Source organism: Psittacula echo, assembly GCF_963264785.1.
Source record: "Psittacula echo genome assembly, chromosome: 16".
NCBI classification, from domain to species: Eukaryota; Metazoa; Chordata; class Aves; order Psittaciformes; family Psittacidae; genus Psittacula; species Psittacula echo.
This window is the reverse complement of record NC_137752.1, coordinates 8,279,765-8,303,284: the sequence shown is the minus strand read 5'-3', so window position 1 is coordinate 8,303,284 and position 23,520 is coordinate 8,279,765. Positions and strand designations below refer to the sequence as shown.

Below are 23,520 nucleotides of genomic sequence, written 5' to 3'. Positions count from 1 at the left end.
ACCTTAAACTGTGGAGGAAGGATGAGCCTGCATTTAGAGCACAGCCCTGGGATTAGCAAACACTTGTTTGACTCCTGACTTGCCTTGTTTGAGCTTCCGCAAGCCAGGAATGCCTGAGAAGAAACTACAGCCATACACCGCTCGGCTTCAGGAAGCTGGAGAGCATGTGGAAGAGAAGAGGTGGATTCAATGAAGCAGCACAGCTCCTGTGCACACAGGGGACTCAGCCAAGGCTGTAACAGATGTGTTTTAACCCATGCCACTGAGCTATTCGGGATCTGTCTCCAATTGCTCCAGTGCTCATTCATGTGTCTTCCTGACAGAAGACCAACAATAACAATTAGTATCATATAAGGAGCACGGGGACTGCTGCCAGCATTAGCAGTCTTGAGCACCAAAGGTTTCCATTCCACTCTTTATCCCAGCTATGTGCAAGGCCGAGGTCAGTCAACGTTAATCAGCCTTGCTCTGGGCCAGCTCCTTTAGCACATTCAGCTTGCTGAGTTGCAGTCTCTGTCTCTCCATGCTATGATGGGTTCCCCCTACTCAACACCTTTGCCTCTTTCCTTAAGCTCACCTAAAACAAAGGTATATTCACTGGTAGGCAGCGCATGATGGTAGAGGGTAAGCCTGGCCATGCTGGAGGTGGCCTTCAGGCTCTACAGGGCGTCACGTTGGCCAGGCAGGTTTTGGTGGGTCGTGGCTGTGGATGGGAGCCTTGTGCTGTCATTCCGAAGTCTAACTGCATCCCCTTCTATCCAATGGCAGTGCCTTACCTTCACCCCCTAAGAAGGGGTCTCCACCTTTCCAGCACTCCTGAAACACTCTCCCAGCCACAGTCATTGGGCTGGTTCAGGATCCCCCTGGGGAAACCCTGTCTGAGCCAGCAAAGGGAATACAAAGTGGAGGCTCCTTCTCAGCACATGAACGCACTCCAAGGAAAGGCTCTGGTAGGGATCCTGATGACTTCCATATTATTTCCAGTAAATTTTGTGCTGATTCTTGGCACAAACACCGGAAATGAATAGGCTAGGTCAGGAATGTAAATAAAGTGAGACATTAGGATTTAATCTAATCTATAATTATAGTATCTGTGGCATGGGGAAGAAGTTGGTGTGTTTGCAGGGCAGCTCCATTGAGGAGCCAGAGGGGGTTTTCATTTCCCTCTCCAGAATTTCCCTTTTTGGCTGAGGGATACTTGGTGTCTCCTCAAGTATCTGAAGGGAACGTGCTGGGCTGGCAGAGCTGCTCTCCAGCAGCTGAGCAGGTACAGCCCAGGGAAGAGACATCCCCAGGCACTCATGGAATGATGGGATGAGAAACTGAGATGGATGAGCTGGGCTGAGGACTCAGGGAGGCTGTGGGATGCACCAGGGAAGCTCCTGTCTCTACAGTGAAGAGATTGGTTGGGTTTGTAGGGTGCTGAGCTATGGAAGCTCAGTCCTCGGACCTCTGAGACAAGCCAGAGCCCTTTCTCTTGACTGGGGCTTGGTGCTTGGTGCATCACAAGTTGCCTGTCACAGCACGGTGCTCCCAAGCTCCCAAACCATCAGTCTGATTGGCATTAACTGCTGCCCACGCTGGCTTGTCCATGTAAGACAAGCACTTAACAGACACATGGACGTCTCTCCCTCTGTCCTCCTCACCCCATCCTCGTCCAGATTCACCTGGGAGGAAGCTTGACAGGCTGCTCTGGTCTAGCTGACCTCGGGGGAGAACAATCCCCTCTCCTGTGATGTATTTTGCAAGAATTAAAGACTTTTGGTTTTTAAGAGCTTAAATCAAACTCAACAGTCTTCCAGGACCATCCTCAGTGTCCCTGTGTCCAGGTACCCAAATGCATGCACATGGCTGCAGCATGGATCCCCACGCATGGGTACCGTGACAGACCAGCAGCAGTGTCCATACGTGTACACGAACCTATGGTACCCATCTCTCCTGGCATGAACTACCTTCCCTCTGAAAGCCCTCTGTGCAGGGACTAGCATCCCAACCCCAACATACCACAGGCAAGGGCAAGAAAAGAGATGACAGGCGATAGTAGATTTTCATCAGACTGAAATTGCAAAGGACAAAGGAATGAGTTCTCCTTTTGTTAGTTTATGTTTTGAAATTTCAGAAGTCTCAAAAGCAGAGGAATCAATCACGCTCTGTTTATTTATTTGCTTGTAGAGCATTTCTTGGTTTTGTTTTCCATGCTCAAGCCCAGCTTTGATCTCAGGCTGGTAAGACTCCAAATAAATGGTCAACAACAGGGTGTAATTGCAGTAGGTACTACAAAAGAAAAGGGACAGCGTGTCCAATGCATTTACAGAGCAGAAGAGACTTCCATGATCTCAGAGTCCCCTCTCTCGGTTTACATGACACCCTCAGACTACCAAACAAGCCAAAGCATTTGCTTTTGAAGAGCTCTGATGCTGCAGCCTGTGTGCTCACCCAACAGCCTAGAGAAAAGCACAGGTCCCTGCTGAGTGGCTATAATCAGGATTATACCCAGGCCAGAGCCTTCCAAGATAGCTGTTTTTCCACAGAAACAAATGAAACAAGCAGAAGAAATTCAATTTAAGCAATGACCCCGTGCCTCTGTTTCTGTTGTTGTTCCGTCTGCGAGGGCTCAGAACAGACTGTTAGCCTCACATTTCACTGTCCTGGCTTTCTTCATGCTGTGTTGCAACTGTGTGGACATCTGAGCAGAGGAATATTTAATGTGTGTGCCTATGTACCTGAGAATGCCCACACGCTAAGTAAACACGTGCTGGTTAGGTCCCAGGTTGGAGCAAATGTGTGTGTTGGATCTGCATGCATCCATAGCAATGCATCAGACACATGTATCAGTCCATGCAGGTGTCCTGGGGCATGCACATTCAATATTGATGCACATCAATATGATGCCCAGGAGTGTGGGTCCATGCCCCGCAAGCGCCAACATGGACATTTATCCATACACGTGTCCATACATATGCATTTAAGCGTGCACTGCCCTGGGAATGGTGTGCCAAGCCCTCCTAAGCATTAGCTGCTGGATGGAGCCAGCACTGTGCGTTACCCTAGGGCCTGTCCCCACACAAGGATGTGGTCCAAAGCTCCTCGATGCCAGCGGATGCTGTCTGCAGTCACAGCTGCCCATGGAAGCTACTGTCCCACACCCAGGCGCACCCACAGAGAGCAGGAGCTGCCCACAGCCACCCCCAGGACATGGGGCATCACCGACTCTGCTTACCCCCTCCGTGGCAATGTGCCTCATGACTGCGAAGCAGAAGCCTGGCATGGACCAAAGGGATGACAAAACCCTGGACAAAGCTTTCCGCCTTCCACCCAAGGCTCTCCCAGCCCTTTGCAGACATCAGGAATCAGATCTCAGAGTCCCTAAAGCGACGGGTGAGTGCAATTATCCCTGCCTGGCAGATGGGGAAGATGATTTGGCAGCCCAGGCTGCCCAAGAGCCAGACCTTCTGGCTCCCAGCTCCGTGCATTCACCTCGGCAGCAGCCTCCTCACCAAACCCAGTGACTTCTTCCATCACCCAGTGCCCTCAGCAGCCTAAAGGCTGAGAGCCCACAACCAGCTGAGTTTATGGGTGTTGGGTCGATAGCAAACACTGTGGTTGCTCCAGCCTCTCCCTGGCACCTTTTCAGAGCAGCCCAGTTCACATAGATACTAATAATTATATTGATGCATTATGTATGTTTAACAAGAAAACATCTAAACCCATTCAATGGCAAGAGGTATCACTTGGAGATGCTCCTGGACACAGCCCCACTCGAGAGATGTGCAATAAAAGCTTCTCCTTCTTCAGAGGCTGTCAACATACTGAACTGGGGAGGTGGTGGAGGGCGAGGCAAAGGGAAAGTATTAATCAAGATCTTTAAAAGTTCTCGTTGACAGACCATTTGCCAGCTCTCGTTTTAAATGCTTTTGTGGTCCCATAAAAAGTTTCATTACTCACTACAAAATGCGTTTTAATTATTACAGTCCCTCTGACATTAAGCCCTGGGTGTTTCTCTCTTGCTTAGTCTGTCTCTCCTCTGTCTCCTTGCCTTTTTTTCTCTGTTTCTTTCTCCCTCCAAACAATACTGAAGGAGAAGTTAACACTCAGATCCTGAAATGATCCCTTGGCTTTGGACACTAATTGCTCCACAGGATTCACACAGAAAAGCCAATCGCCTGTGCTCAAAGAACATCTCAGAAGACACAAGAACATCAGCACAGGGGTGGCCATCATCCCTGCAGAAGGAACTGGGTGGTGGGCAGATGGATTTGGTGTCTCTCTGATCCTGCTGTACATCTCCTGATACAAACAGCAACTTCCATAAACATCAGCTATCACACTTCTGATATCTTGCTATTTCAGTCCACCAGGCGTTCAACAGCTTGCTTCCATCTGACCACGTTAGCTCAGCCCATCCATGACACATAACCCTATCCATAAGGCGTGGAAGAATACTGAAATAGGTGAGTTATTCCAGTTCTCCCCTCAGACTCCCAGTGCCTCCAGTGCTGTAGACACTGGGTTTCCATTCCAATAACCCAAAGCAAGAGTCTCATCATCTGGCGCAACGTAGCGCTGACCAAAAAAGTCAGTAACAATAACAGCATTGGAGACCCCTCCTTGCCCTCAGCGCCTCCCCACGTGCCTCTCCTTACTTGTACAGACCATCTGGTTCCAGGCACTTGAAAATGACTGAATAGATGCTGGTTTCAGGGACATCTCCATGGCTCCTACCCGCTGCCACACAGGAGGTTGCAAGGCCAGAAAGCAAATCATCCGCAAAGCTCAGGGATTCTCCTGGGGAGCAAAGAGATGAGCGTCAATACAGGTGCAAGGTTATTGCTGACCATTTAAAAACCACTGTAGGAACACCTCTACGTAGGACAGGCAATCAACACACTCTAGCTGTGGTAAGAATGGCCCCAAATCCATATGGAGAATGTCACCTGTGGACAAAGCAAGTAGAAAACACTGGGGCCATCAGCTGCTAGGGATCCACCGATCAGTGCTTGGACAGTGGAAGGTGCACTCATAGAGCATCCAGGCAACATGCAGACTCCCTGCAAGCACCACATGGGGGACCACCATCCAGGGATGGGCTCTGGGTCCCCAGGAGAGCCGGAAGCCTGGATAAATAGGGCTCTCCTAGTAGGGACTCCATCTGCAGTCAGTTCTTAAGGGGAACGTGGCCTTTCTCAATAATCACCTGTGACAGCGAAATGTATTTCTGCTGTGTTAGCTTATCAGGAAGGAGACATTTTTAGAGCTTGGATGGAGTTTCTCTCAACGTGCTGGGGCTTTTTTTGTGTGTTTTATTTTTATTCAATGAAAATCAGGAGCTTTGCGTTCCCTTTCCTATGCACCCTGCCAGCTCCTGGAGCTCTGACTGGAGCTCCTTCAGCTGTGCTCAGGAACACTCACTCCTTTACAAGCTTTTGAAGAAAAAAAAAAGCCTAATTAAAAATGATGAAAAACCTTTTTTTTTCCTTGGTCTTCTGGTTTTTAAAGCTTATTAAACACTTAGATCATGACCCAGCTGAAACGGAAAACGCTCCATTTATTGAGCTTTTGGGGCATGATTATCCACTGCCGTGCAACCTGTCTCCTTGCAGTGGGCAGGTTGTCTATCAGTTAGAGCTCATTGCATTCAATTCCCATTTTACATCAATGTAACTGAAAGCCCAAGGTCTCCAGCAGTGAAAAAAGCCAGAGCAGCTGCCCTGGTTGTGCCCCCATTCCTACTGATGGGAATCAGAGAAAGGGCTGTTGCAGCTGATCGAATTATGCTGGTATAAGCAAACCTGGATGCAGATTGCTGTGCCAGGTACCTTGTGCATGTGTAAATGTCAAGACACCACACCAAAGGGAGGAGGAGAATTCCCTTCTCAGCACTTCATATTCCTAAAAGAAAAAGGGACTGAGGACAACTGAAATGAAGCACAAGTCTAAGTTCTTGCTATAGACCCTAAGAAATAACCCAGTGCTATAACCAGCCCAGAAGGTCTCACTGTGTGGCTGGATTACCCAGGTAGAAGAAGAAAACCCCTCCTCCTCAACCCCTCCAAACCACATTGGAGTCTTGTCTCAAAATACACAACTCAGTAACAAATGTCCCCCTTGGCTAGAGAAAAGAGCAGCAATAAATTCTTTTCCTCCCTAAAGGAATCCAAGCCTTAATTATTCATTTTAATGCTCCCAGCACGACTTGTTCTTTCCAAACTTTTTTTTTCAGGCAACTCTGTCACCAGTCTCTGTAGTTTAACCCAGTTCCCAGCCATGGTCCATACCAAATCCCAAGTCAACCCAATGGGCAGGTTGGGTTGGCAATGGTAAAATCACTGCTTGGAAGTCACAAGTGCTGACTGGCCTTGAGCAAGCCCCTTAGCTCTGGGTTTATGGTTTAAACAAACAAACAGAACCCTATCGCTCATTTCCAACTTTCATTTCCATCCCTTTTCATATGACGTTGGGCCGGGCTGGGGAACTCCCTGCCACCAGAAGTCATTGAGAACAGACACTGCCGTGACTTACAAACCAGATGAATCACAAACACATAATAAAGGAGCAGATTGTGCTGCTGAACTGGAGCAAGAACTCCTAAGCCTCTGCAGACCGCAAGAAACCTCTCTTCTGACCAGGAGGAAACTTCACAGGGGGAACATCATCCCACAGGGGCCTGCTGTGGGATCTCACACCTTCCTCCAGAGCACTCAGGGTTGAGAAGCAGCCAGTGAGGGGTAGGAAAGAGAAAAGCTGGGCAGAGAGACCATGATGAGCAACTGGGCAAGACCAAATGGAGATTTGGACTCACAGTGCATGGGTACCAGGAGCATCAGTCAGGACATCTGTGCCAGGGAGCAGAAGAGATGGGACAGGAGAGAAAAACACAGGGTTGAGACAGGGAGTGCAGAGGGTGGAACTGGACTTGCAGAGGACTGCAAAGGGGGTGGAAAAATGTCATGTTCAACCAGTGACTTTAAGAGTGCATTACAACTGCAGTGCTAACTCTGTAAGGCACCCACTACCTTCAGAGTGCTCATCTTTCATGGTCTTCCTGTGCAGCTTTGAGGGACACAGGGTCGCAGTGAGCACTGCCCTGAAACACAGTGGCAGCTCCATCATACAGTGGTTTGCCATGGATCAAACCTGCACAGATTGTTGCATTGCTGTCCCCCTGCATGCAAGGAAATGGAGCTCTCAGTGTCCACCAACACAGTGTCAGCTTGGGTTAAGCCAAAACCCTTGCAATAAAATCCTTACATCAAGACGGTGTTTTGTGTTCAACCCTGAGCCTTTGGGGAACTTTCCCCTCTCTTTGGACCTGCTACAATCAAGCAAAAGCAAAGAGGTTGTTATGAAAATAGCAAAACAGACGCTAGCAAAGGTGCTGAAACCTCAGCCCCAAGGCTGGGAGTCTTTCTGCACCTGTATAAGCAGCAGTGAGGTTGCTGGCTGTGCCGGACTGTGCAGACCATGGAGCAAAGATGAAGTGGGTAAAGGATGCCCCAGGCACAAACTGACTACCCAGAGCTGTCAATCCACAGTGAACGCAGGGAGCTGCTTTGCTGTGCTCTCCCCTGGGTGAAGCAGAGCACACAGCGACTTTATTAGTGCATCTTGCACAAAAGAAGTCAGAGGCTGTTGTTCAGTCCATGATGCTCTGAGAGAAATTTCCTGAGCCTTCTCCAGGGCCAGAAAACAAGTTATTCCCTAGGTTTAGACTGGAACCTAGTCATTGGAATGTCACTAAGGCAATGAGTGCTCTTGCTGGCATTACAGGAGGATAAGGGAGCACTAACGTTGTCCTACCAAGGAAAAGTGGTCTTGGGATGTAGCAATAGAGGAATACCAGCCATGGTGAGAGCTCAGTATGTAACACTGCTCATCTGTGCTTAAGAACAAGGCATGGGGAAAGCAGGAGAGAAGGCTTCACAAGGAAATAGCAAAAAGGACAAGTTTACTATGCAAGGAGAGACATAAAACGACCAAGTGGAGATACATAGCCCTGTTAATACATCTACAGGGCAGGCACTCAGATGGAAAAGAAATATTTAGGCTAATGGGCAGTAATGGCAAGAGCAAGTAAATTGGATATGAATAAACAGGCTACTCCTGAGAAGGGCAAATAACATAACTATCTTTAAAGGAGTTTGATCACTTTATAAAGGGGATTATATGGATAAGTGGTGGAAAGCAAAGGGGCTTCTCTTTCCCATCTGGACTTGTGTTCACACACAGCCCGCCAGCAAATATAAAGAAGGATTTCAGCCTCCCCGAGCAGCACAGAAGCACAAACCTTGTAGATTGGTATCTTTGCTTGTGTTATTAAATTTCAGAAAGAATCCAAAGGTTCTCTGCAGAGTAAATGATAGCTAAATAGATCATCTCTGTGGAGTAGAAGACATTTTATTGACCAGCCAGCCATCTGTGTCCTTCATTAATAGTAATAAATAATTGATGTCACACTAAATAAAGCAACAGGCTGTTACAGATATCAAGGAAAGATGACCAGCTCCTGTGAGGATCCCTCACCTGTGTTCACTTCTCAGTAGTGAAAAATCCAGACGAGAGCTCAAGCATCACTGTGGTAAGTGCTGTGCACAGAGCAACAGATGTCACTTGCTGCACACTGGTTACAGGTAACGGAGCAATCGTGCTCAGCAATGGGATGCTGATACTCCCAACTGCACATCAAATCTCTGCAAGAATCTTTTCATACCACGGCCTTCCAGGGCTGGTCTGCCCCAAACCACTAAATTCCCCAGGTAGCTTCTGAAAACCAGTCTCTGCTCTGCTACTGATGACGATGAAGATGCAGCTCCCTCCAGGTAGCATTTCCCTTCTGTCTCTAGTGCAACCCCCTCGCTACTGCCTCATCCTCTTCTGCACACACGCTGTGGAGTTTGGCAAACATCCTCTTTCTTTTCGTAAACGTGCATCTTACGCTGATGCTGGTGTTGTGTTGGTCAGAGCGTGCCCTACACCACAGGAAAATAACTGCACAGATTGCCGGGGGGCTAACCCTGTTTTATGAAGCTTTGCAAACTTCTGGCCACAGCAAGGTCCATCCACCAGTGACGGCCCTCAGATACCCATCTGGGAACTCAACTTGATGCCCGGTCTGCAGAAGGACATCCCTTACTCAACTGCTTGCCTGCAAGGTTGAGCTGTTAATCTGCTCTTGAATGAGCACATATCTAGTGGCAGGAGGTTCAGATGGTCAGGAATGGGGACTGAGGAATGATAATGGGTGGGAGAAGGCTCAGACTGCTCGCTCGCAGCATCCAACAGTCTTAGTCTGCCTCAGTCCTTCCACTGTGAGCATTGCCAGCGCCAGTGGCTGCGGTCAGCAGGCAGGGTGTATTAACCATCAACCGCCCCACTGAAGATGACAGGAGTTATAGACTAAACCAGAGACCAAGGCCAGGAGCCTCCAGGAAATTAAAGGAGCAAAAGGAAGCCCTCTTTCTACAGGCATTCCCACACCTTCAGCCTGTGTCCGGGTGCTGAGTGGCACAGACATAACTCAGTGCAAACCAAAGTGGAAATGAAGATGAGAGATCTCTCTGCTGCAATTCACCTTTGAGATTCCTAGAAAGAGCAGAAAGGGGAAAGTAGGAAGGCACCCATGTCTCTGTCTTGACATCTTTACTAGCCTGGGTGAAACCAACCCTGCGACGTTACCAGTCACTTTCTTCTGATTGTGGTTTTCTCTCCCCGTCTTTCTCCCTTTTGCTTTTTTTCAACCTGTTTTCAATTTACTCTTGTGGCATCTCTGTCTGTGACCTCATTCTGGTACTTAAAGGGGGGAAAAAAATCAGAGAGAGAGAGAGTGTCCTTTAAAAAAGAAATGAAAGAAATCATATTTTATTTAGCTTGATTGGTTTTGAAGCTTCAGCAGAAGAAAGATTAACCTTTTCTGCCTAACTTAATGAAAACAAGGAGAAAGCCTGTATGGATAAATAAATATCTGTGTGGGTATGGAGCAGGCACGATCGTGTTACAGCCCCGGTGGAGCTGTAATGGGGAACAGGCGCGTTCCTGCGCAGCGGCTCCCAATTCCCGATCCATTTTCAAGGAAAGAAAAACAGAGTAGAATGTCAGAGGCCCAAGTGGGCATAGATGAGGGAGCCCAGGGAAGGCAGATGGGGCCCAGCGAGGACCTCTGTCCCCGACAATGACCTCCGGAACAATGCCAGCGAAGCAGATGGAAAAAGAGACCTTACTCCACTTTCTCTTGCCAGGATTTGCTTCCTGAAATGAGGCAACAAATGGCGTGCCCAGCCCTCCATGACTGTCACCTTTTGGGGGTCCTCATCCCACCCTCCTCTTCCTCCAGGGCTCTGCCTCCAAAGAGAAGAGGTTCAGAGGAAAGCTTGGACTGGGTTTTTGGATGGGGAGCACAGGCTTGCTGGGTGGACCCTCCACAAGAAGGTTGTTCCTGGGTTTAATGTGCTTCGGAGCTGGCGCTTGATGGGGGAAAGCAGTGAAAGGTGGTTTGTCTTGGAGATGATGGGCTGATCCAAATTAGTGTAACATAACTTTAGGCGACAGAGCTGTTCCGATTTACATCAGCAGATGGTCTGTCTTGCTGCCTAGATCATTAACAGCAAACCGTCCCTACAGATCCTGGTGGAAGGATGTCAAAACCTCCTTCCCTACACGGCTTGCCAGATTCTAAAAGAAATAAAAAGGCCTAGTTACTACTGAAAAAAAACCTGCCCGTGTTCTGGGAGCATCCGTGCATGCCAGCTTCTCGTGTTAGATGGGAGCTGAAGCCCCATGCCCATAAAACCTGCAGCCTCTGGGATAATTCCTTTTCTCTAAGGCACATCCATCAGGAATCCCTCTGGCTGGGTGCAGGCTGAAACAGAAAAGCCAGTGATGATGCTGGGCAGCTTCAGGCACAGTTTGTGCCTCACTTGCCAACTTGTGCAAAGGTGCAAATGGCAGAACTTCTCTGAATGACTTCACCTTGCCCAAGTTACGATTTTTTGGGGCATTAACTTCCTATATCTATGTGCTACTAGACACATTACTAATGATGAAGAGCTCTCCTCTGGGCTTCCCAGCTCTTCTGGAAGGCTGCATTTGTAGATGGATAAATGTAAGGAGCGATGCTTTAGCTGAGCTAAGAGCAAAAGTTGCATTCTAGTGCCACACAAGTCCCTCGAACGGCTTTGCTGGTGCTCTCCAGGGCTAGAGCTTGCTCCATACAGAACCACCACATGGAACTGAAGGATGAGCTGTCTTGCACTGTTCTTATCAAGAGCAGCCAGTTGGACAGAAGGAAATGGTCTTCATGTGGATGAGCTGCAACGTTCTGAAAACATGATGCACAAGGGTAATCACGAGCATATTCTGCTTTCAGGCTCATCAACTGGACTCACTGCTCCTTCACCTGAGCTCTCTGCAGACTGCTTATCACAGTTCTTTCACAGTCAGTATCCAAGACCTCAGAAAAACTGCTTCAACTCATGTAAAAATGCATCACCTCCTCCATCTCCCCCAAGGCTGTACACTGCTGGAGGAGAGTGAGAATTAATGCATTTCATTCTCTGCTAACAGCCCTCCAGTATTTCTCAAGGTTCACTGGGTTGCTAAGGGTCAACCACAGCCAGACACAAGCTGACTCTGCTATGCTTGGAGTCATCCAGGCATGAGCCAGTTCCAATCTCAAAGCCACGTATTCACATTAGCATGGTGGAGAGTCCAAGTGAATTTATCTATTCCCTTGGAGTTTGTTTCGGGCTCTGCAGCATGTTAAAGTAGTTACTCGATTTCAAGGCGAAGAGGGAACCCATTTGTTCTGGGAGTTGTGCAGGCACAAAACAAAGACATCAACTTTGTCCTCAGATACTTTGTGTCTGGCAGAAGATCTTGTCCAACACCACAGATCTAGTTCTCACCCTCACCACTGCAGATCTAGCTCCTATCCCCATTCTTACTTTCAGTTTTAGCTTCTTTTAAATTAGAGATTTCTAAACAATGGACTAATGGTCCAGAACACTTGGTGGTTCCCAAGGTCCATAGGCAGCAGCCTGTAGCAGATCCAGGGACTGCGCAGAGCTTTATGTTCACCGGGAACGCCACCAGCCCCATAGCCACTCTTCAACAGCATAAAGTGATGTTTCAGATCCCTCAGACAGAGCAACAAAGCCTGTACCTTCTTAAACGCACAAAGCTACTGCACTCCTGCGGTTCCTTGGGAACAAGTTACTGTCCGAAAACGACTCCCAGAGTTTGGATGCAAAGATGGCACCAAGGACCTGGACTCCACCAGTTCAGAGTAATGAGGAGGTTCCATCTTCTGCTGGGATTAAGACGACTAAACTTGAAGTGGAAATCCCAGGATCCTGCCTAAGGAAAGGTCAATGTCAAGGTGATTCTGACCAGTCCAAGTGGGACCTGGTGCTACACCTACACAAACCTCCTAACCTGCCTAGTATATGATGGTCTGTGAAGAAAGGAGGGTCAGGTCTTTCATTTCCAGCTCTACTGAGCAGTCTCTTACCTTTATTTTCAGCTCTTTATGACCAAATACTGCAGCAGTTTAATGCCCCACAGAACCCCACTGGCTGACTTGCACCCACTGGAGCTCAAGCCTTACAACACGTATGCAAACACCAGGCTAGCAGGAGGAGGAAAGCACATTTCCTAGAAAGAAAGTCAGTGTGCAATTAATCACTAAACCCATAATTAGCTCGGGTAATTTGTCAAAGCAAATTAATGTAAAGCTTTGCTGAAAAGCCATCGGTAGGTCTGTGCTTCATTTCTCCTTGCGCTCATTAGGAAAGTGGGATTTTTTGACTTCTAGATCAGCCAATCCTTCTATATTGCCACTACTGCCTGACCTTGCTCCCAGTCCCTTCTTACACTTGATGTCTCAGTGTTGGAAAGTGAAGCAAATCACTACCTGTAGTGCCAACCAGCTTTAGTTGGCCTCATTTCTTCTAAATAGAGGTAATATGTGTAGATGCTGATGAATTAGCGATAAGACTTTGGACCAGTATATTCCAAAGGGCTCAGCATGCACAACTGCAGCCAAATCTGAACCCAATGAACACTTACAAAAATTGGTCCTGATGGAGGCATCCACATGGAAGCAGACCTCTTATTTGGCCCTAATACGCAGTTCTGGACATTTGAGAATGTGGGGGCAGATCCTCAGTTCATAAAATCTCCTGTAGCTCCCTTGAAGTCAATGGAACAATAACAATTTACACTAGCTGAGTTTCTGCATCCTGGCTGTGAGCTATTTGGAACAACCACACCATAATGATTATTACAGATATTCAGACCACTTGTCTAATAGGGAGAGGAGAACACCACTCCATAAGAAAATGGAGTTTGCTATGATTTCCAAAGAATTATTGACCCGTATCTTGCAAACATTTACACATGTTTAGCTTTATTCATGTGAGCTGTTCCATTACACTTGCGTGCCAGATAAACTAATGTACATGCTTGCAGGACCAAGGTTAAAACTTGTGCAAACGCAGCGAGTTCTAAATATTTGTATAGATACGTCCAGTTACCTTGGATTCAGACTAGAGAGGAGGTCATTTCACTGTGCCTCTTTTCATAACTCCCCATTTATCCAAGCAGGTATCACAAGAGAAGCCAAATGTGGTATCAGGATAAAACTGAGAAAATAAGCAATTATCTGACCAAACTCAGAAGCTAAAAAACACCCACTCGGTCAGGATTAACATACGCAAGGGTTGACATCAGTGCTTGAACAAGGAATTACCTGGGCTACTAAAGTATTTTCACAACAGCTTTCTCCACACAGCTAATGAATCATCCACTTATTGTTTTCTCCATAATGAAGTTAACATTTTTCTTCACCGTTTCGATTTATGAGAAGACACAAGCGAGTGAAGAGGAGAAAGAGCTGGGAATCTCTTGGCCGTGAGGAGTCTACTTCAGCATCCATCATCATATCAGCAATCACCCCATTTTTCCCACTAAAACTACAAGGTGAGACGGGATCTCCCGCACCACCGCACAGGCCCGCGGCTCGCAAGGACAGAATACAACCCCTGGTTTCTTAAACTGAGCGGATTCTGTTTCCTTGAGGACAAAACATGTGTTAACAAGGCGCTGACACCCAGAGACTTCAGCGCACTTCACAAAGGCCATTAATACCTCTGACAACGTGGCAGCATTTGTGAGCTCCATCACACCTGCACTGCAGAAGGCTGCAGCCTCAGGAGAGGCGACAGGCAAGGGAGCGGGGACACAAAGAAAGGAAATTACTTTTTCAAGACAGCAAAAGGCAAATTTGAGGCTATAACCCAGAGCCGCAGCCCAGATCTCCAACCATTAATAGCCGGCTTTCATCTCTGAAAGACTATTAACTATTTCACACGTAAGCAAACTCCAGGCACTGCGGATACCTGCTGTAAATGCACAGCAGGATGCTGGCACAGAAGGAATGCCTGAATTTTAAGTCATACTTCTCAGAAACCAAGATAAATGAATCCTGGCATCCACGAGAAAGGGGAGTTGTTAGTAGCCAGGGCAGCTCTCACGGATGATGTCCCCTGGGAAACCATCTCACCACAGGCCCTCTATGGTGGGAACAGCAAAGTCCTAGATGATATCCTTGGCAAAGCAAGGTATCTCGGCACACTTCCCATCCCCAGGATCACCGATCACTCTAGCTGGAGACACGTCATCACCAGCAACTGTGCAACATCTGACCACTCAGACGACAAAAGACAGATTCCCAGAATGAGCAGAGCAGGATTAAGCCAAGTGGTAAACGGATTCCAGGGCTGCTCCAGAATCCGTGCTGACGAGGGAAGCCAGTGCCAGGTAGCCAACCCGGAGCTCATATGGCAAGGTTATCAATTCCCTCTTTTCTTCAAATCCCTAAATAGAACCCAAACATCGCTTGGGCCATGTTAGAGAGATAAGGTGAGTCTCTCCCATCCCTTGCAAAGCTTGAAATAGAAGTCCTGCTCCTCCCCAAGCATTAGGCGTAGGATGTTGACATTTAGCAGTAGGGAAAATTACCCAAACAATGAACCCTCTCAGGTCTCTCTTCTCCCCTCCCTTCCCAAGTCCCCTGGAAAATGTTCATAAAGTGAAGTGGAAAAAAAACCCACAACAAACCCAAACCAACCCCAGCCCCAAGAACCAACCCCCAACCTTCCTAAGGCTGGAAATAACATGCAGAGAAGAGTGAGTCAGGCTCTGCTAAGTGCACAAGGGTCACGGGTCCTGAAGGCAGAGATGATTCACCATGGCAGCAAGAACAAGAAGGTAGAAGAGACTCAAAAGAGAGGGTGGAAAGAAAGAACGGGAGGAACTAAGCAACAAAAAGGTCCTGGGTTGCATGTACCTTGGTGTTTATTGAACACCACTCAAGTGGAATTGACCCTGGGTAAGTCACTTGATAGTGGTGAGATTATTCCCTTGGTGTTTGGCCAGACTTTCTTTATGAGAAAGAGGGCAAACAGGCTCTAAGACCTCAGTCCATCCCCATCCTCTGCTCCTCCTTCTCTTCTTCCCCTGCCTGAGATGCTCAGTGAAGCCTCGATTTCCTGCTGCCTCTGCTTCCATTGCTCATTTCCTTTGCCCATTCCCTTTCAATTCAGCAGCATTAGGGGACTGTTTTCCCTATAAAGGATGCTTTCAAGATGAGAAAAGCAGGACCTGCTCAGGAGCACAGCATGCCATGGGGAGGCCCTCCAGGATGCCACTGGCACAGAAAGTACATTGTCAGAAGAGATGGAGAGGAGGATGGGGCTCAGGTGCCTGGGGAGAATCCTGCCTGCCAGAAAGCTCTCCTGCTATTCCTCCATTCATCCTTCCTCCTCATCTTCCCCTTGCTTTTATCTAATAACCATAAGAATTCAAACACAAAAACCTTGCTCTGAAAAAATCCTAAATACAAAAAAAAAACCCCCAAACCCCCTCGCTCTGAAGTTCACAATGAGAGCTGTAAAATTGTTTCTGCTTGGAAAATTCTCCTGGTCAGTTTTTCCTACTGTTTAATCCCCGCTTTGAGTTACACAGAATGAGTAAACACATTTTATAAGGTTCTAATTCATACCTAACCCATACAGTTTATAGCTGAACATAGTAAAATACACACACACGCACTTTTTATACATATATCTCTCTCTATATATATACACACCCCTCCACTCACACACACATGCATAAAACAGCCTTGGGCCCACTCTTGCGAGCCTCCCACTGATTGCTCCGGCATGTGCTGTGCTATGGAGGCAGCCTGGCGTGCTTAGGTGTGAGCTTGCTGGCCTGGGGAGTAGTTTCCACTCCAGATTCCTGCAACCTCCTTTGTAATAAATAATTAGTCAGTCTCGTTAAGGGAACGGCGGGATCCACCGCTCCTTCCTTGGAGGACTAAGGAACACCACCACGTGGTATCCCAGGACTTGGAGCAAAGCCCCGTGGCTGGGCTGGAGGAGCTGTGAGAGCAAGGATGTGTCTGTCTGAAAGGCAGCTTTCTGCTGGCAGCGATTAGAGGAAACCTGAAGGTGGGAACTGGGATGAAAGTGGCCCACGGTGTGAACACCACCAGTGGTTGCTCTGGAGGAAGGCAGGCAGCCCTCGCGTCACACCTCTCCATGTGCTCATGGGTTAGGGTCAGTCCTGATGTCTTCATCTTATGCCAGCCTCAGCACTGAGCTGTGGGAGAGGTAGTTCCTTCTCTGCACTGAAACCATGTCCTTCACCTTTGCTTGCGACCATGGATGGAGACCAGTCATGATGTGTTGTGGATGGCACGAAGGCCAAAGAGCTACCCGAACCTCAATCGCCACTCCAGACGTTTGAGGACAAGCCACCACCAACCTGACTTTACCTCCCTGGAGGCAGAGCTGACCTATTCACTCAGTTAGACCTGGGCTGTGCCTCAGGTCTCTCTGCTTCTTCAGCGTTTAACCCAGTGTGGGCAGAGGAGAAGGAGTCCTTTTGACTAGTAGTTAATGATAAGCTAATATCATGCAGGAAAAATAACACTGCCTGGCACAGAGAGCTTGTGAACAACAGCACACCCCAACAGTCCACAGGGAGGTCTACCTTACCATTTCTGATGTATGCTTTTGGTGCTCCCAAGCATCCTCAGGGCGAATGCTGTGCACATCAGACCAAAACCATAGCAACACCACCCCCAAACGCTGCACAGGGGGAACCTTCTAAACATTTTGAGCTGCCAGTGGCTTTGAACTTGGCTGTAACCTGAAGGTAGGAGAACTTTACAACTACTGACTAAAGAATTGCCTCTACCGTTGCTTTGAAGAAGGTGGCTTCTCTTGAGCATTTGTGCTTTGGGTTTTCCTGCAGCAGCTTGCTATTAAATTAAACACAGTATCTCGTACAGTCCCATACTTCTGCCATAGAGAATAACTGTGATTGAAGTTCCAGTTTTGCTATACCTCTGCAAGACCACACCGAGAGATCATTTCCAAAGAAAACCAAAGAAAAAGTGGGAACAAATGTAACCCCCATCAAAAGACTGGGGTCAACTGGAAACCTGCACTGCAACAACACAACTGCCTGGTCTAAGTCTTCTCAACTTTATCTTCTCGCCCTCCATCACAGCCTCTGCTCGAGCTGTCAGGAAGCCAAATCCCAAAGCAGAAATGAGTTGAACCTTGAATTCACTCTTTAAAGTAAGGGTTACCCTGCATCCTTTAAGCCTTTAAGCAGCCTTGCACTAAAGCCACCTCCCAGGTGGGAGTTTGTCTCTAAAGATCATGCTCCAGCTCTCTGCTAGCAACCATGGCTACAGCTACTTGAACCACGTCCCTAGGGGAGCGAGCGCCATCCCCATCCCTGCTCTTCTCTCTTTAGTCCTTCTGCCTGATGCTCCTGTCAAAACCAAGGTTTCCATTTTTCAAGTGCAAAGATTGCCTCGAAGACTCAGCCTCGTTTTTCTGGGAGCTTATTTTGACACGCTGTCCCTCCAAAGGTGCAGCAAAGCACTCTAGGTCATCAAGGTGAAACCAGGGGCATCATTCAAGCCCACTCTGGCCAGCTCTGTGCTAACCTGTCACTTGAAGGCACGGACAAAAGCCATCACTCAAACTACGGGTTTAAAGCTGCTTCTGGCCACACTAAATGTAAGATGTGGGGTTTAGGCCCCCGAATGCTATTTTCACTTTCCTCCTCCTCCAAGAAAATAAAGCAAGTGTTTATTTCCTGAATGCTCTGGTCTGAGAAAGGGCAAAACTTTCCTGCAGGAGCCAGGTGGCTGGAAAGGGGAGGCAGAGGCAAATATTTGCCGAATTTGTCAATGAGCTCTTATTCCATATTTCTTATTAATATTTATTTAGCCATAATGTGAGAGAAACCTGCTCAGACCACAGCAATGTGGGAGATTCCACTGTTATTCTCCTCCTGCCAGCTACTGGCGGGGAGGTAGGAGAGGAGGGAAAACAGAGACAGAGACAGAGTGTCAGGGAGTTCACAAGCAATTTAGAGCAAGTCACGGGCTCTTGTCTTAGCAGAAGAAGGGATGCCTTGAGAAAATCAATGCATCTGTGGACCGAGCGATGGGTCAAGGAGGTTGAATAGCTCAGCCTTCCTTGCTGATATGCAAGGCACAGGTGTAGCTTGGAGAAAGAAAATGATCTCATCCTACAGCCCTCTTTTTCCTTTTCTTTTAAGGGAGGAATCCTTAATGACATGGAGACAAGGAGAATAAACTGCAAGCCCAGGTTTAGTAAATTGTGCGAGATGAACCTGATGCATTTCTTCAGTGAGACAGTTCATTCCCTAGACACGAGAAGCGTGGTACGATCTCATTTATCTGGGTATCAAGAGGCACCACAACATGACATGGGCAATTATTATGTAAGCTTGAAAAGGTGGGAATTAGCAGAAGAATTATAGAGAAGGTAAGGAACTGAGTAATGGACAAATGAACACAGGCTGTGCTGAAAAGAAGGTGATGGGAACTGAGTTATAACTAACAAGGTTCCTCAATGATCAGGCTTGTAATTCATCTTATTTCTCACTCGAAACACAGTGATGATTTCAGTGCTGAATGAAATGGAATGCATTATTAGCGCACAGGAGATCAGAGGATCAGTCAAAGCAAATTAAAAGATCTTGAGGGCTGTAGTAATACAAGCAGAAGGAATTTTGATATTTAAAAATGCAAAGGAACTGAAAGATGGACACTCAAATAGTGCTTTTGTTAGCAGGAACCCCCGCAGATAGAAACAAAGGAGGAGGAGGAGAAATGCCTGGATGCAGTGGTTGGTCGTAGCACAACTACATGTTGCTGTTGGATGAGAGCTGGAGAAAAGGAAAGGAGATTCTTGGACCAGCCTAGAAGGGGTCCTCCAGTTGAAATACAGAATAATCAAATCCTGCCCATGGCAGTGAGGTTGGAACTGGATGATCTCAAGGTCCTTTCCAACCCAAACTGTTGGATTCTTTTGATATAGCGAAAGGCTGAATATGGTGGCCCACTACCTGCCTTGCCATCAGAGAAGCTCAAAAAGTCTCCAGCCCATCCTCCTCAAAGCAAGGCCAGGGCATGGTTGCTCAGGGCTTTACCCAGCTGAATTCTGAGTATCTCCTGGGACTCCTCCAAGAACCACAGAGCTGGCGTATAAATCATCACTGCTTGAAGCAGAAATCCCACTGGACTGCGGTGTCCAGGAGGAAAGACCTGGATGGAACAAGTTGCCCAGAGAAGCTGTGGCTGCCCCATCCCTGGCAGTGTTCAAGGCCAGGTTGGACACAGGGGCTTGGAGCAAGCTGCTCCAGTGGAAGGGGTCCCTATCTGTGGCAGGAGGGTGGAACTGGATGAGCTCTCAGGTCCTTTCCAACCCAAACCATTCTATGGCTCTATGCGTTTCTGCAGAGCTTCTAAGCCCCAGCACTGCTGCCTCCAAAAAGCAGAGGGAGGGCTGTGAGCGTGTCCCCTGTTGCCCCCCACTGGACAGAAGGAGAATGTCACGCTTCTGTGTCACATCTGGGGACAGCACATCCTAAAAGCATCTCCTCTTTCAGCTGGGGTAAGAGTCTGTGCTCTGGGAATAGAGCAGCTGAACTCTAGCTCTGTTTTTGCTCTGTCTCATGTAGCAACAGCTGGGGGACATAGGTTTGCTCAAACCACAGCCAGACGATTGGAAATAAAAACGATATTCATATATTAATTAACATCTGGTGACTCGTCTCATTACACGATACAATGTGCCTGAGCTGTTTGTTCCCTTCATATTTTATGCATTGAATGAAAACTAAACTAATGTTGCAAAAGCACAAAACCCAACTCAAACACTACCCAAGCCTGCACTTCTAACACTTACTGACACACCAGCTTAATTAACATGTAAAGAAGGCCATGACTAACCCATCACACGAAGATGGTGGTGACACCAAGCTGGAATTAACATCCAACCTGGCTAAGTTTTCATTAAACTGGGTTTCCCTTTACACATATTCTTCAGAAAAAAACCCCATCAAGTCATAATTTGTTCAGCTGAGCAGTTCAGGGCCTGATTGAGCAGATTATTACTTACCCGCTCTCAAAAACCACTTTTAATGAAGACTGGCCCTAAACATTTCAGCTGGAGCATAAAGCACCATCCCAAAGGAACAGAGCTGATGTCACCCGGCCTGTGCCACACGGCTGCTGCTTGCTGCCACATTTTGGGGACAGAAAGAAAGAAAGGAGAGGGAAGGAAAGCCAGCTTAATTAAGAGAAGTCATCACTCAGGTTGCCTGGCAGTAATACATTACCCCCCTGTGCGTGTGGCCGTCCCCATGGGGTTGGTGGTAGATGCTTGGTGGCCAGCAGTGAGGTGGCGTGGCTGGTGTGCATCTGTGTGAGGATGTGGAGAAGGGAATGGAAAAGCTGGAGGCTTGGCTTGGCACTTGGTTCCAGGTTATGCTTGGGGGTTTTGAGACAGGGGCATTGAGAGGGGAGGCAGGTGGGGGAGCAGAGCCCCTCTTGCTTCCCCAAGTGACCTGGGGGAAATAGATGCCCAATAAAATATGCCAGGCTCTTACAGGATGAGCCACGATCTTAAAGAGGCTGAAGGCTTCACTAAAAACACAACAACAAAACAACCCTGCGCTCACAAACTCTCTTTTGAACAGCAAGAGGGGAGTAAGAGGAGCTTTGGGGCTCTCAGAGCTGGAAAGTCACAGGGTTTTGGGAAGCAGCTCACACAGAAGCATGACTCCCCAGCAGTCACGTGCAACCAGGTCAAAACCATGGCTCTGTTTGATACTGATGCCACACAGGGAACAAAAAGCAACTGCTCACCTTTTGGGTGGCCTGGTGCCCATGCTGGAAGGCTCTTGCCAGCTCAGCAGATAGGCACAACTGGGTGCAACTGGGATATGAGCACACATCTCAGATGTGAGTTCTGAAGGGTTAATACCACTGGCCAGCAGCTACTGCCATCCTCAGTTTGCTAAAAGGGACCAGAAGCAGAGAGGATTCCTCTCCTCATTTCAGTTTCTCATCTTCCCAAAGAGCATCCCAACCCCACCAGCACTGCCCTGATGCTGGCGATCCAGCTCCCCCAGCCCATCCCACAGCAGCATCTCTGTGAAGGTGACTGGGCAGGGTCCCACCAGAACAGTGATTCAATGGTTAGCATGCAGACTCCCAAAACCCAGTATAGACATTGCCATCCCTTACTCCATCCCTGCAAACAGAGCAGGTAGCATGGCCTCATCACGCTGAGGGACTTTCCATACGCTCAGTTCCTAAACCACTGCCAAACTTCAACTGTTTGGGTTGAAATTTTCCACACAGGGTATCTGCCTCGGGCTCAATTTTGTTTGGAAAGTTCCAGATAAAACAAGCCCAGCCAATTCCAACAAAGCAGCGCAGGAAAAAAATACACTTTTCCTCATGTTAAATTAAAAAGAAGTCAAAAAACCCCCCAAAACTAACTTACAACTTTAGTTGTGAAACCCCAATGTTCAGAGCAGGGACTCGGCATTTGGCACGGGGTGGTCACTGTGTTAACACCATGGCTTATTTGCTCCTGTAGAGATTCCATTCCAACTGGCAGCACAGCCAAGGCAGCAGTGCTCAGTGTGCAGACACTCACAGAGGGATCCTTTGGCTTCTTCTGAGCTCCCTGAGATGCTTCAGCCCTTCCCAGCTCCTGCACTGGACCACACCATGCACGCATCCCTCCTGAAGGGCGGGTGAGTGAGTCCCAGTCAAAAGGCAGCTTTGTCACTACTAATTTAAGGACTGAAAAGCATCGCTTAATGCTTCCCAAGTGCCTGGTGCCTGCTGCATCCCGAGGGAAAGCCAACATGTGCATTAAGCACTAATGCAACAGTAGTGCAGAAAGGTCAGAGGGCAACGCAGGGGCTGCAGATGATGCTCTGCTGGCTCTTGAAGAGGTTCTGCAAGAACTCCACAGGTGAATGAATGCACACAGAGATCTCACTGCATGAAGAAGGGCCTGAACTAAAGGGCTTCAGCTGCCTCCTGTAGAAATGCATTGGGGAACATCAGTGACTGCTGTGGGGCAGGATTTGGGTCTTATAAAGGAAAAATACAAAAAAAACCCCAATAAAATCCAGTCACAAAGTGATAGAGAAGTTACTTGACAAATGGTATATGAATAAGCCTCACTCTGCTTGTTTTAGTGCATTGGGGTTTTCTTATTATCGATGAGGATGTGTCCAGGCCTAACGATACAGCTAAACCATCATGGAAACAACCAGTCTCATAGGCAGGCTTCTGCCACACACACATTGAACAAGGCACAACTGAAACGTGAATATGGGCTGAGATTCAGGAAGGAGGACCATGAGATGCCATCCCACAGGTTTATCTTTCCATCCATGTAGTCTCTACTACTTTGATCATAGTTGTAGTCAATACAACCCACCAACACATCTCCTGCAGGGCCACATGGACACTGGTACATGGGAGCTTGCACTCACAGGCTAAAAGCCTATCACTCTGGCCAGTGGGCACTAACTGGGCTGGAAACCTGGGCAACTAGCAATGCTCAAGCCAATCCTTCTCTCCAGGGCTGTGTGCTTCTATTCTACCATTTCCAAATGGGAATAACAAGATTTCTCTGCCCCGTAGATCATTGCTGAGAACAAAAACCGTAAGACATTATAAAATACTGCTAGAGTAACATCTCAGGTACAGTAAAAAGTCAGGCTTTCATCAGTTAGAGCATCCCATTCCCCCCACTCAAGCCCTTAACACCATCTAGCACCAAGTGAGGCTTACATCTCCCTCCCTAAAGGAGACTGGGACACTTGGTAGCTAAGAGCTCTTCCTTTATCTCTGCCTGCTCCATAGTCGTCAAGATTGTTTCAGTCTTTAGCTACTGCCCTCTGATCCTTCACCAACATCAGGAAACGTGCCAGGAGGAAGGAACAGAAAGAAACCCGGAGGAGACAACAGTCATGTGAAACTGTGGCATGAATGGCGCAACCGGTTGCATGTCAGGGGGATTGGGAAGGGGTGGTGGGAGCTGGCAGGGTGGGCAGTTGCTCAAAGGAAACCACAGAGGACTTGACCAAGCACTTGAAAGATTC

The 23,520-nt window shown here is 47.9% G+C and overlaps 1 protein-coding gene across 1 annotated transcript in view; it reads right to left on the bottom strand.

The window, feature by feature from the left end:
• Positions 1-23,520, bottom strand: part of ASTN2 (astrotactin 2) — a gene marked incomplete at its 5' end in the record, with an annotated part of 331,301 nt that overhangs the window by 27,511 nt on the left and 280,270 nt on the right. The window contains one exon of the mRNA XM_080630379.1: positions 4,644-4,785. Within this exon, the coding sequence (XP_080486505.1) occupies positions 4,644-4,785 (142 nt within the window). The remainder of the gene's footprint in view (positions 1-4,643; positions 4,786-23,520) is intronic.